This window comes from Platalea leucorodia, assembly GCF_965183815.1.
Source record: "Platalea leucorodia genome assembly, chromosome: 3".
NCBI classification, from domain to species: domain Eukaryota; kingdom Metazoa; phylum Chordata; class Aves; order Pelecaniformes; family Threskiornithidae; genus Platalea; species Platalea leucorodia.
Window position 1 is genome coordinate 24,041,053 of NC_138825.1, and position 12,664 is coordinate 24,053,716.

Here is a 12,664-nt window from a genome sequence, read left to right on the forward strand (position 1 = left end):
CTACAACTATGCTAAATATGCTTTTTTTTGTCTGAGTATTAGCATGTACAGCAGCAGCAACAATACAGTCGAATAAAAGGGTTTACAGGACAAATCAATGCAATATTAAAATAGGTCTTAAAACATTTTATTTCCTAAAATCTGAGCTGGCAAAAGTTGGCCACCACCATCTCAGCAGTCAGAAAACTCAGCAGCACGAACTGTCCCACCTGGTGAAGAGAAGGGCAGCAGGCGATCTGATGGATCAGCCTGCTGCTCTCTACCTGGGACATTTTGGATCTTTGGTAGAATAAACATCTCCTTAACTTAGTTGAAAAAGACAAAACACGTCCCAGATGCTAGAAACTGAAGCTGCATAATCTAATCTAGAAACGAAGCTCAATTTTAAACAGTGTGGATAATAAACATCAACTAGATCAAAAGCTGGGGGGTTCTCTGTCAATTAACTAAAAGAAAAAAAGTGGTGCCTTTCAACAGGATGAACTAGACGCCCACTGAAAGTTACAGATTTGAGGGACGAGAGGAGGGGCTCACGGCTTGCGTGCCAGGCCGCGGAGCTCGGCAGGAGTAAGCCTCTGGGAAGAGCTGCGCCGGGACCGGGAGGCCGCCTCCTCAGGCGGGAGGGGGCCGGCTCCTGGGGCGGGAGCGGGGGGCCGGCTCCTGGGGCGGGAGGAGGCCGGGTCCTGGGGCGGGAGCGGGGGGCCGGCTCCTGGGGCGGGGAAGGGGCCGAGCTCGCGAAGCTCAGCGCCTCCCAGGAGTTTCCAGGGGCTCCTTTTCCCTCAAAATTAGCAGGGGGCGGGGAAGAGCGGGACACTGACTACTTTCAGGGCATAAACGGACACCTTAAGGAAACCGTGCTGCTGCTATCAGGTCTCCTCAGATCACTCCGGCAATGTTTGGGGGGGAAGGGGGTGCTCTCGGGAGGGGTTTTAAAGCTAAACCGGTTTCAGCGGGAGTGCCGCCATCTCGTTGCCGGGGGAGACCGGGGGCTGCCCGCCCCGCGAGCCCCAGCCCAGCATGAGGAGATGCGTCCCGCCACACCACCGGCACGACGCGGTTACCTGTTCCTATGGAAATACTCCTCCCGCAGCCCCGATAGCCTCGCCTGAAGCCGGGCCAGGGCGGCCATACTCCCTCCCTCCTTCCCGCCCTCCCGACGCCGACACCATGGCAACGGGGCCGTACCACTCCCCGGAGCCGCGGGGGTGGCACTCCTCACCGTAGCCCTGCCGACAGGGAACCGCGGGGCTCCGGCGGCAGCGGGAGCCCCGCGGAGAGGGATCGGGGCAGAAGAAGGGCCAAGGCGGGGTGTGCAGAAGGGGATGCGGCGCCACTGGGCAGCGGTCCGAAGAGGGAGGGGAAGAGGAGAGATGGTCGCGCCCGGCTTCCTCCCGGTGCCGCAGCTGCTTCCGGGCTCTCATCATGGGGGACTGAGGAGCAGCGCTGGCCGCCCGCGTCCTCCCCTCCCGGCCCTCGCCCGCAGCCCCCGGCCCCGCCGCCGGCCCCCGCCTCGTCCCTCCTTGGCCCAGTCTCTGCGAAGTGGCGCCAGCCTCCCCGGGGAGCGGCCGGGGGAGGCGCCGGGTTCATGTTCCGGGTCGCTGAGCCTACCCCGACCCGAGCTCAGGCGGCGAGAAAGAGCTGGTAAGCCCAGGCCCGGGGGGCGCGGTGGGGCGACCGGGAGGCGCCGAGGCCCCTCGGCGGGGCCGCCTCCGTCGCCCCCTGCCCTTTCGCTGGGCCGGTGCCGGTATTTGGGGGAGAGGATCGGAAACACCACCTCCGCGCCGTGTGGGGGGCTTGGAAGCGTGGGGGCAAATGCTGCCCCCGCTCCGGCCGGTCCTGCCTGCTGCCCGGCGGGCTGCCAGGCCTTTCCCGGCCGGGGGGGGGGGCCGCTTATGTGGGGGGAGAGAGATCGGTGGTTTCCTCTGCGCTCAAGGCCTTCTGGCGAAGGGGGTTGGAGGCCTGGCAGGTGCCACTGGCACGTCCCAATGGCTCGCCGCATTTGTAAGCAAGCGGTGGGCTGGAGGAAGAAACTGCTCGTTGCTAAAAAAGGACAGCAGGCAAATGATAAGTCAAAACTTTAGTCAAAAGGTTATTAAGTTTTTTTGTGTATGTTTGGGTTTGTCTACTTGTCGTAGACCCTCTGAGGCCTAAACCCTTTGCAGCGTGTGCTACAGAAACAACCAGTTGGTGTGGTTGCTGCTCTGAAGCTTTTTTTTCTTGCAAACCAAGAATCAACAAGTGCAGCTATAGCCAATGAGCAAGGAAAGTATGGGTAGTTCTACTGCAAGATAGTTCACAGATTTAGTGTTTTATATAATTCTATATACTAGCATAGTGACCCCAAAGACCATCTTGTTTTTATTGTAGAACTGTGATAGAGGGGAAACTGAGTAACAGAATAGGAAAAGGGAAAAGTGAACTTTGTTAATAGGCCATGGAGATATAAAGAGTGGTAGTGGAGAGACTCGATGGAAGTGAGACATCCCAACCAACCATCTGGGAAGCCTTTCATTTCCTTCATGAAATGTTAGGTATCCTGTGATATGTTAGGTATCAACCAATGTGTATTAACTTCTAGTTCATTTCACTTTTAGTGATGGAAGTGGAGAGGAGCGTGATGCAGTTTTGTTTGTGTTTTTTTCTTGAATGTTGATAATTTGAGGCCTTGAGGCTATGTTATGTGTACAGACACCTGCCAACAGAGTTCCTAGATCTGAGACAGATTTTCTTTTATGTTTTTCTTTGTTTCTTTTCTGGGTATGGGGAAGAAGAGGAAGAGAAAGGCTTAGCACTGAATTTTCTTACATAGGAAACTCCATTCCTCCTCCACTTCTGCTGATGCCACCACTTTTTCCCTGTGGGTATTTTCATGGCTTCTTTGCATTTTTCTGAATGAGAAAGCTTACAAAGAGGGATTTTATTTGCCCAGATGATGTATATTTGCTAGCAGAAGTTTGCTGGTATTGCTAGGCATGTGAATTTGCCTGGTGTAAATGTAACTTTGCTTTTGTTGGTGTAATTCAGAACACCTCAGAGAATGAGGTATGCTCTAGTGGCAGAAGTATTTTTATTTCAGTACTAATGCTGCATGCAGTAGAAACATTGCCTAAGACATTCCAAACTTGTATCTGTACTCCGAGAAAGTTTTCATTATATACTTAACCTGTCATTTATCTTTAAATTTTACTGTTTTGTGTCCACATAAACTAATTTAGTTCCAGAGGCTTTAAAAATAGTGTTCAGCAACACGAGGTGTGGGAATTGGCATATTCCTCTGTAGTTGTCATCACACAGTAATGATTTTGCTTGTGCAAATACACTACCCAGAGGAATTCAGTACAGAGAGAATTATTGAAATCTTATCTATAGGACTAACTAGGAAGTTTAGCAGTTCTGAAGGAAGATCTGTTAAAAATCCTCCTATTCCTCAGAGCCACTCTTTTGTTATCCTTATACATGAGTTATTTCAGAAGCTGTCCGTTAAAGGAAACACATTTGAGTGAAATGCAGGAAAATGGTTTTTTTTTTGATATCTAATTCTTAATGTAGAAAATCAAGAGCTTGTGTTTTCTAAAAACATTAAGACCCTAAAGAAGTGAGTAGATTCTTAACAGCCACAGAGTAAAAGTGTTCATTTTGGGAAGTAAAGCTCCTCTGAAGTGGAATGTTTTTCATTTATATTGTGAATACATGCAACAATTTAGGAATAGTTTGCGTTTTGGGTACTTACTAGGCACTCTGATTCTTTTGATGATGACTTTGGTGCTATAGCATATTGCCATCATATGACAGTTCATATGATTCTCCACCTTGACAATTAATGAAGTCATACTTCTGAAAAGGGTAAGCATATCAGTGAATGGCAGCAATGGGCTTCCAAGAATTGCTGCCTCTCATGATAAATTGCTCCAAATCTCATTTCTGGCTGACCAATTAATTTGTTAGAGCCTTACTAAATGCAGTTCATGTCAGCATCTTTCTGACTGTATACCATTGCTCTATACTGAATACTTTCTCAATGTTAAATATGAGTAGAATTGATAGTATTTGTTGTGCCTTCTTAGATAAGCAGCAGTTGTAGAAAAGTCAGATGTACTTACTGCAAGTTTGACCGGCCCTAATTTTTAAGGGGATCAGTGGCATAATCAGTTAATAAAATGCCGTCATTCCTCAAATACTAATAACTTTTTATTGTATAGGACAAGTGTAAGGAAATTCCAAAACTTGTCGAAAGAAGTTTCCAGCAAGTGTAGTAATTATGTCTTTAATTGTAGAACAATGACTTTCATAAATTTTCTTTTTTTAAAACTCCCCCTATACTTCTATTGTTTTGTGAAACTGATTTATATACACATATAACTGACTGCAAAAAAGGAGAGTTGACATACCTTGAAGATGACAAATAGCCTGGGATTTTGGGTTTGTTTTTCCCTTTTCAGATATAGATGTGCTCCACCGTAGTATCCTGACTTGTCTCAAGTTCTCAATTCTTGTAACCGTTTACACTATCTTATACGAAACTCAGAAGAATTATGTTTTCTGACATTTAATTTCTATAGGTTTCTGTTGTGACACTGTTGCATTTTTAAATTTTATAATATGAAAATTACATTTGTATTAAGTTTCTTTGGTCTGCGTGTCAGATTTACTCTGAATGCGTTGCCAAGGCGTTGGCTTTTAGTCTTTGTAGGAAGCACTGGGCAGGGTCCTCAGAAGTGGAGGAGTATGGGGATTCTCTGTAGATCGATAGCTAGCAGTTATACCTCCCAGCGATGGTTGCTATGGGGTATTGGTGGTTGTGTAGCTTTGTGTACCTGGTTGTCCAGCAGACAATGCCTAAGGACATAAATGGGTGTGGACATGAAACTGGATGCTTTGTGTCCTCCTCTTGGTGATGGCCATTTGATGACAGCCAAGTTTAAATAATCTAGGCACAATTTCTGTTTCTGATGTATACTATAAGCTTATATGTAACATAGGTTGATTAGTCTCATCTACCATCTACCATCTACCTCATCTACCATAGTCTCTTGCTAGCTATTTAGTACTTTTAACTAAGTTGTGTTGCTCCCTTTTGCTTTCCCCTTTGTGTATCCCAAGAACCATAGTAGTTCCCTTATTTTGAATCTGTAAATTCTTTAGGCAAGGTGGTGAGGTTTATCATTAGCTACTCCCTCCCAAATACTTGCATCTGTTAAATCCAAATGTCAGTCACATTCATCAATAAAGCAGAGGTCTCAAAAGTAATGTTTCTAAAGCTTTGTGAAAGTAACTTCTGAGGTGAAGAAATCGGTTTCAAATTAGTACCTGTCTGAGGATAAAGGTACACCGTGAGTACAGCCGTGTTATGAGACATCAGAGAATCCGTATGGGAAAAGATTATAGAAAGTCAGGTTTTGTAATCCCCGTGTTCAAGGAACTACCTGATTTTTTTCTTGTGCTCTTAGCTTGTGATCAAGGTGGGTTGGGAAGGCAGCAGAAATCATGGTTCTTTTCAGAATTGATGAGACACAGATGCAGTGTAGCTTTAGCTGCAAGAAACCCTATATCTATTTAACAGGAAAAGGTATAGAACTAGAAAGTAAATATAAATGCAGCTGTCGGTTTAGTAAAAGATACAGCCTTTCCTTACAAGTTGTGCAACTAAATTAGCTTTCCTGTCAGTGTGTAAGTGTGTGTTAAATATTTTGTGAGCAGTCAGAGCTCTACATTGTTACATGCTTTAGGTGGGAAGTGAACAAAAATGATACTTGATTTTTCACTGAAAAAGCAAGTGCCTATTATTTCCATTAAGAGTTTCAATATGAATATTAATGCTGAACACAAGCTGCGTGGACTGTTTTGGAGTAGGTGAAAGCAGTTACGCTATTTCCTGCAACAGTACTTTTATGGTCTGTTCTGGTGAGGGTCAGCGAGGAAATGGGTGAGCCTTTGGTGAACTACACTAAAATTGCTTCAGATAAACGTAAAGGTCAGTGTAGGCAAACTAGATTTTCTTATAGTAAAGTAGAATCTTCTCCTAGTGAAGACATTACAGTTTATTGCTAGCTGTGGGCTGTTGCTGTTAACAGCATTTTTATAGCCTTATGTGAGTCGTGCTAAACTATGGCTCAACGTAATATTTTATGTACCTCAATATGTTGTTCTACATTCCTTATTACAGCCTTTGAAATTTCTCATCTTACTGAATGCAATTGATACTCACTGGTAATGTCTTCAATACTTCTTGTAGTTATTTTTCAACCTATTGCAAATGCAAATATTTTTGTTACAGTAACATCTGTGGTGATGATTAAAATTACTTCATAGGTTTGGAATATAAGCTTGACAGCTGTTTGTGAACAATGGAGAAAGTTGCAAAACTGAGTTTGTCTGATAAATAATGCCGTAATAGAAATACTCTTGAATTTTGAAGACAGGTTTCAGATTAACTGTTCTATCTAGTTCCTGTTGCCATTTTTTTTTCTTCAATGATAGCCAGAGAAATGAGAGGTCCACTAAAATTAATCAAAAGTGATTTCTTGGGTTTTCAGGAGAAGGAGTTTTAATGTGGACCACTGGCATGTTGAAAGTGCAATGTGAATAAAAAGCTGAAGTAATATGTGTATTGTATTCTCAATCTATTACAAAGGAGCTTCCAGTGTCCCAAATAGATCACGTATTTCTCATAATCATCCTAAGGAAACATCTTGAAGTAATTATAATATTAATTCGTCTGATCTATCCAAGAGGTAATGCAGTTAGGATACAGTTGTATTATACATAAGACCATGGCTGTAATTTTTAGGGTAAACAAGGTAGCTGCCCTATACAGATCTTGGTTCAGGAGTTGCAATGAAGAGACCTGATATTCAGTAGAAAAGATTAATTGCAGGAGTGCTTAAAATTCAAAGTTATAGTCTGATGGAAAGTAAGTGCCTCACTGCTCAGGGCCTTTTAAGAATCATGTTATCCCTTTACTTCAGAAACACTTAAGGGTGTTCACTCCTCTTGAGTTTCATCTTTTGATCTGGCACTGTCTGTATTGACAGTATTTTGGGGGGAATTCAAGGCAGGTTTAGATCAGATATATAAATCCAAGCTGGATATATTGTGTTTGATCTTGAAGTATTTCATAGAACTAAGGCAACTTTACCACCATACTCATACCATTATCTGGAATAAATTGGTATGTCCACTCTGGGAGCTACATTGATTTTAGTGATGCGATTATCCATATGGATTAGGGGTACTGAATTAATGGAATTAATTATAAATGGTGGTGTAAGACATTAGTGTCCCTGTCTTTCCTTTCCCTTTTACTTTGTGCTGCAGGGGCAGTAGCAGAATGGGCTGTGAGAGAGTATATATGCTAGTCTCATATTCAGGCATGTTAGCAGAAACCTGTTCGTTTTGAGTTGAATGTAGGTTTAAGCCTACTAGTTCAGGTTTTGGTGCACCTTCGCTTTTACCCGTTCACTATAAATGTAAAGGCCTGTGGCAGAAGGGTTGGGCAGGCAGCTGTGGGAATTGATGTCTCAAATTAACCCAAATAAATGTACTGGAATTTGCCTGTTTGAGTCTTATAGTTCCTGTTATATTAGCACAGTAGTATTAGAAAGCTCCTTAAATCTCAAGGGCATCTCATTTCTGGTATGCACACCTGCGAGGATAGCCATCTTCATGGGTGTTTAACAATAAGGCTAAAGGGGCTAGTACCCTCCCCATTGTGCAGTTATAGCTATTGAGAAACATGGGTTAATATATTTGAGTGTCGAAACCTTGTACAAATATACCTGGACTTGCTTCTACTGGTGGTTGAAATTCCTACTACACAAGCAAAGAACCCAGGCAAAAACCAAACAACCCCCACACACACACCCCAGAAACCCTCCACAGTAATTTAAACTTTGAAAACTTGAAGTAAGAATCAGTTTTAAATCATTTTGATGCCACATGTCTCTAGAACTAATTTCTAGGTTAATTGGCTTCCACTTTTCTCTTTCTCTCTGAATTTTCAGAAAATCATTGCTTCATTTGAATGCTTTTCCTACTGTGTTGCTTCTCTTGCTTCTGAGAATTATTTTTGTGTGATTTTGGAGGTTTTGATTCTTGTGAACCAAATGGATTAAGAAATGTAGCATTCTTCCAGAGCCGTCTCACCCCTACAAGGTGATATGATGATTCTGCTCTACTAAGAGCCAAAGAAAATGTTAGGTTAAGAGGGAGTAACAGGACTGGAGATTACAGCAGGATAGAAAAAAAGGTATGAGAAATAAATGCAAGTGACACAGTAGCTTCAGGAATTCAAAATGAGCTTTAAGTTTCTACCACTCTGTGCTTTTGGTGATCTTGCAATTGAACGTTTAAAATAAGTGTTTCTGAAAATGGTTTAAAAGGAGAATATATCATTTCTTTAGGTAAGATATTTCATGATCAGCTTGGATTTCTTTTTAAACATGCTCTTCATTTCCCCCATTAATATTTAAAACTTGTGGACTTTATGGTCATGACTGTCCATTCAGCCATCACCATTAAGTACTTTTAACACTGGAGTTTGCTGTAAGTCAGAGAGGGAACCTGTGTGCTATGTGTCTAGATTTTCTCCACATCTACAACTCTGCCAGTATGGGTAGAAAACCATTTGTTCATTCTTCCATCAATTTATATTGGAAAACAAATTGAAGAGTCTTGCTTTTAAACATTCCCTACATAATTTACTGAGTGTCTTCCATATTTATCAGTTGGTGCAATGCAGTAAAGAGCGTGAACATTATTCTCTGCTTTACCTCAATGAAAGGAGTCTTCTGATGCTTTGATATAAGAATCTGATTGCTGTATTTACAGAGAAGGTTCACAGCCTTCCAAGAAAGATTAGAGTTCAGCAGCAATCATTTAACGTTTTCTCTTCTTTTCATAATTATGTTCGTGTGAATACGGGTGGACTTACCGAAGCATACTGAGTTAAAGACATGCTAAACGCTAGTGAAATTTGAGGAGGAAGAAGCAAAACATTTAAAAGGATAAGGCCTTAATCAGACACTGTGTGTGTATTTAGGGATATTTTTCCTTACACAAGTGTGTGATTCTGTGGATGTGAGTGCCTACATGTGGTGGGAAACTTTGCATTTAATACTCTAGAATTACTTGTAGCAGGGTATTCTCTCAACTTAATATCACTCTACTGAACCAATATTTAAAAAAAAAATAATCACATAGATATCAGCCATTTGGAAAGACAAAATTAGTTGCTTTTAAAAAAAAAGTCATTATCAAAGAATTACTGTCTTAACTTCATTTTGGCATTTAGGCAGCATCAAGAGATAATTATCCTTAAAAACATTTTATCATAATGACAACTCTTAAACAGAACTCCCTAATATACTGTCAAAGAGGAATATTATGTATTCCATTTCCCATTCATAAATTTAAAATGTGCTCCCTACCTGCAGTTAGAGTGAGTGGTCTTTGTTGATGCTCTTGCCATGTGGAATCCCTGAAAATCATAAAAATGTGATGAGGTGAGTTAATAATGAGGTCAAAAACAAATGGGGGAAAAAAAACCAAAACCCAACCCACTCTTCTTTCCAAGACAGAAATTTGGGAAGATACCCTTTAAAAGGAATGTGTGCTGATATGTTGCAGATTGCGTAGGACTGGTTGGCAAGGCTTTATCTCTCAGCAGAAATAAAATAATCTTTATAAGATGGGCATTAAGACTACCTTGCCTAAAGTAAAATGATTTTGGCAGGTAAAATTGTTATAGAGTTTACATTTAACACTTCAGATTCATATGTTGTTTTCTTGTGTGTTTTTTTTTTCTTGCAATATATAGGCATTTCAGTAGGACCATGGAGGAGCTGGTTCACGATCTAGTCTCAGCACTGGAAGAAAGTTCAGAGCAAGCCAGAGGAGGTTTTGCTGATACAGGAGATCATTCTCGAAGTGTGTCTTGTCTTCTAAAGCGACAGGCAAGGAAAAGGAGGGGACGAAAAAGACGTTCATTTACCAGCCATCATCCCTGGGAGACTGGTCACTGCTTAAGTGAAGGTTCTGATTCCAGTTTAGAAGAATCAAACAAAGACTACAGGGAGAATCATGCCAATAAGAAAGACCACAGTGACTCTGATGACCAGTTGTTGGTTGCTAAACGTAGGCCTTCCTCAAACTTAAATAACATTAGAGGCAAAAGACCTCTGTGGCATGAACCAGATTTGGCTGTTGACAGTTTGGGAAACAGAACTTTGCGCAGGAGAAGAAAGGTAAAACGGATGGCAATAGATCTGCCATCAGAAGTCTCTAATGCACTGACAATAACTCAACAGCAGGATAACAGCAGAGATCAAGAAATGGACAATGACAATAAATCATACCAACACCAAGAGTTTTCTAAGAGCAAAGTGAAAAAAAGAAAAGTAGCTGCAGCTCGACAAGGACCGGAAATCTTGGATGAAGGGGTAGTTATAGAAAATGAAGAAGTGAACCAAACAAATAAGGACAAAATGGAGTATGAGGAGCAAAAAGGCTCAGATGAGAACATGAGTGACAGGTTATTCTTTCTCTTCCTTTTTACAGAAACTTTGGATAATATTTGTTTGCTTTTATTACTGTTGCTTGTATCTTCAGATTTTTCTTTAATTCCAGAGTTAAAATACTAGCATCAATAGTATCTGTTTTAACAAGTTTCTCTTAATTATCTTTTTTTTTTAGCGTCTACTATTTTTAATATATGAGTTGCTCAGGTTAAGGAATTCAGCGTAAAATAGAGAGTCATGTAGCAGAGGAATAACCAAGAAAACAGTTTCTTGAAATAATACGTTGTAATTGTTTCAGGATTAAGAATGACAGAATATACAAATGATCAATATGGTTTTTTCTGGGTATTTCAACTGGTGAGAGTTCTCAGACAAAAAATTAAGTTTTTTCCCAATTTCTAGACATTGGTGCTTTGATTGTTATTTCTATTCATCAGAAAGGTTGTCAGTGTTTAGAGTCACCATTTAGACAGTATGTTCTTATGTGTCCTGGGCATAAAAAGTCTGCAGGTTGCCAAGGATATACATCATTTACGAAATGCAAAAACCAATTTACAGTTCAGAAACACCTGAGCTTACCATTAGAAAAATGGGGGAATGATGACCCTTTGGCAGTACACCTCATCCATCCATTCCAGACAGCAGCCATACTACAATGGTAATTGTTTCCAAAGTACTATTTTGACAACACAGTAAGGTGTAAGTCATTTTTCCACCATACACAAGGGATGTTATCTGCAGGGCCTGGTAAGCTTGATTATGTTTATCCCATGTGCCTGGTTCTGAATGCAGAACTGTCAACAGGAAAGACTCATATTAAAACACATAATTTTGGTCAGTTGCTTGACAACACTAGTGTCCCTGGTTTTTTTGTAGGCATTTCATCTATAAACTGTTAAGCCTTTTCCTTGCTGGAGAGGTAGAATTTAGATGCAGAGAGTACCCAGGGGTTTTGACCAGAGCAGACAGATCGGTTACTGTAATAACAGCAGTATTGGTAAGTGACTAGCTCCAGTTATTGCCGGATAAATTCTTCTAAGTCTTTTTATAATAGGCTAGTTTTGTCTCTCACCTGCAGACAATAAGCAGCGGAAAGAGCAATATGAATCATGAGTCTTAAAGATTGTTACTAATGTCTTAATTACTAGAGCAGAAACAGTCCTTCAGGGCAGCCAGTTTAACTTCAGACATCTCACTTTGACATGCAAAACAGGAGCGTGTGTTGTCAGGAAGCCTTTAGAAAACTGCCTTCTTTGATGATGCTGGGAATCTGTTCCCCCAAGTTTGGTACTTAAAGACAGATTGTTAAAAATTTCCTTGGAGCTAGGAAGCATTGCATATTTTATCATATGTCCCTATTCTTGTCACTTTTTTATTTAGAGAAGATTTTCTGTTACGCTACAAGGGTAACAGTTCTCCAACTCAAAAGTTCTGTAGATAATTTTTGGGTGGAGAGTGATCAATGCAAAAATCCTCTTGTAAATTGCCAAAACTGTGCTACCTCCAGGTCAATCTGAATATATTTTTATTTTTTCACAAAGAAACATTATTGATTTAAAAATTCATCTTCCTCTTCAAAATGCTTAATGTTTTGTTACACCGAATGCTGTCATTTTTCAAATCGTACTTCAAATGTTTGTCTCTGGCCCCAATAAATGGCCTTTAAAACCATTCTCATCTTCCTAGTGTTTTCTGCTCATGCACATGGTTGGGTGATGGTCTGTCATTCTACCAAATTTCTTGCAATGGTCATCTGTACCAAAAGGTTTGGAAACCACTGGATTATAAAATTTGCATTCCATAAGGTGATTAGAAATCCACCATATTGAAGCCTCTCAGGTGCATACTGTATCTGAATATTTCATATTTGAATAATTTTAATTGGTTTTAAACTAGCTTTTCTTAAATGCAATAGTGCCTCTATTGTTTGAGATCATTTAGCCAGAAGAATCAGAAACAACAAGCAAACTCTGTTCCTAAGAATTTGTTCTATAAGTAAAAGCTGAGATTTTTAAAAGGGAACATGAGTTTTGTAAGATTGCACAAGATATAAAGAGATGACAAAGCATCTTGGATAAGACTCATGCTTCAGCAACAGTTGTTGGAAGAGGAAAAATAAAAAGTATACAAAGCTTCTCTAATTTTATACA

General features: G+C 41.0%; 2 protein-coding genes across 3 annotated transcripts in view; one reads left to right on the forward strand and one right to left on the reverse strand.

Moving 5' to 3' along the window:
* SPATA17 (spermatogenesis associated 17) overlaps window positions 1-1,169 on the reverse strand; it is a gene marked incomplete at both ends in the record, with an annotated part of 92,178 nt that extends 91,009 nt beyond the window's left edge. Inside the window, 2 exon segments of the mRNA XM_082305945.1 lie at window positions 1,062-1,141; window positions 1,143-1,169. Of these exon segments, the coding sequence (XP_082162071.1) occupies window positions 1,062-1,141; window positions 1,143-1,169 (107 nt within the window).
* A 261-nt stretch (window positions 1,170-1,430) lies between these two features.
* Window positions 1,431-12,664, forward strand: part of GPATCH2 (G-patch domain containing 2) — a 124,147-nt gene continuing 112,913 nt past the window's right edge. The window contains exons 1-2 of one of the 2 annotated variants that reach the window (XM_082307730.1): window positions 1,431-1,641; window positions 9,815-10,528. In XM_082307730.1, coding sequence (XP_082163856.1) covers window positions 1,586-1,641; window positions 9,815-10,528 — 770 coding nt within the window. In that variant the 5' untranslated portion in view covers window positions 1,431-1,585. The remainder of the gene's footprint in view (window positions 1,642-9,814; window positions 10,529-12,664) is intronic. The other variant, XM_082307729.1, reaches the window with a different exon arrangement.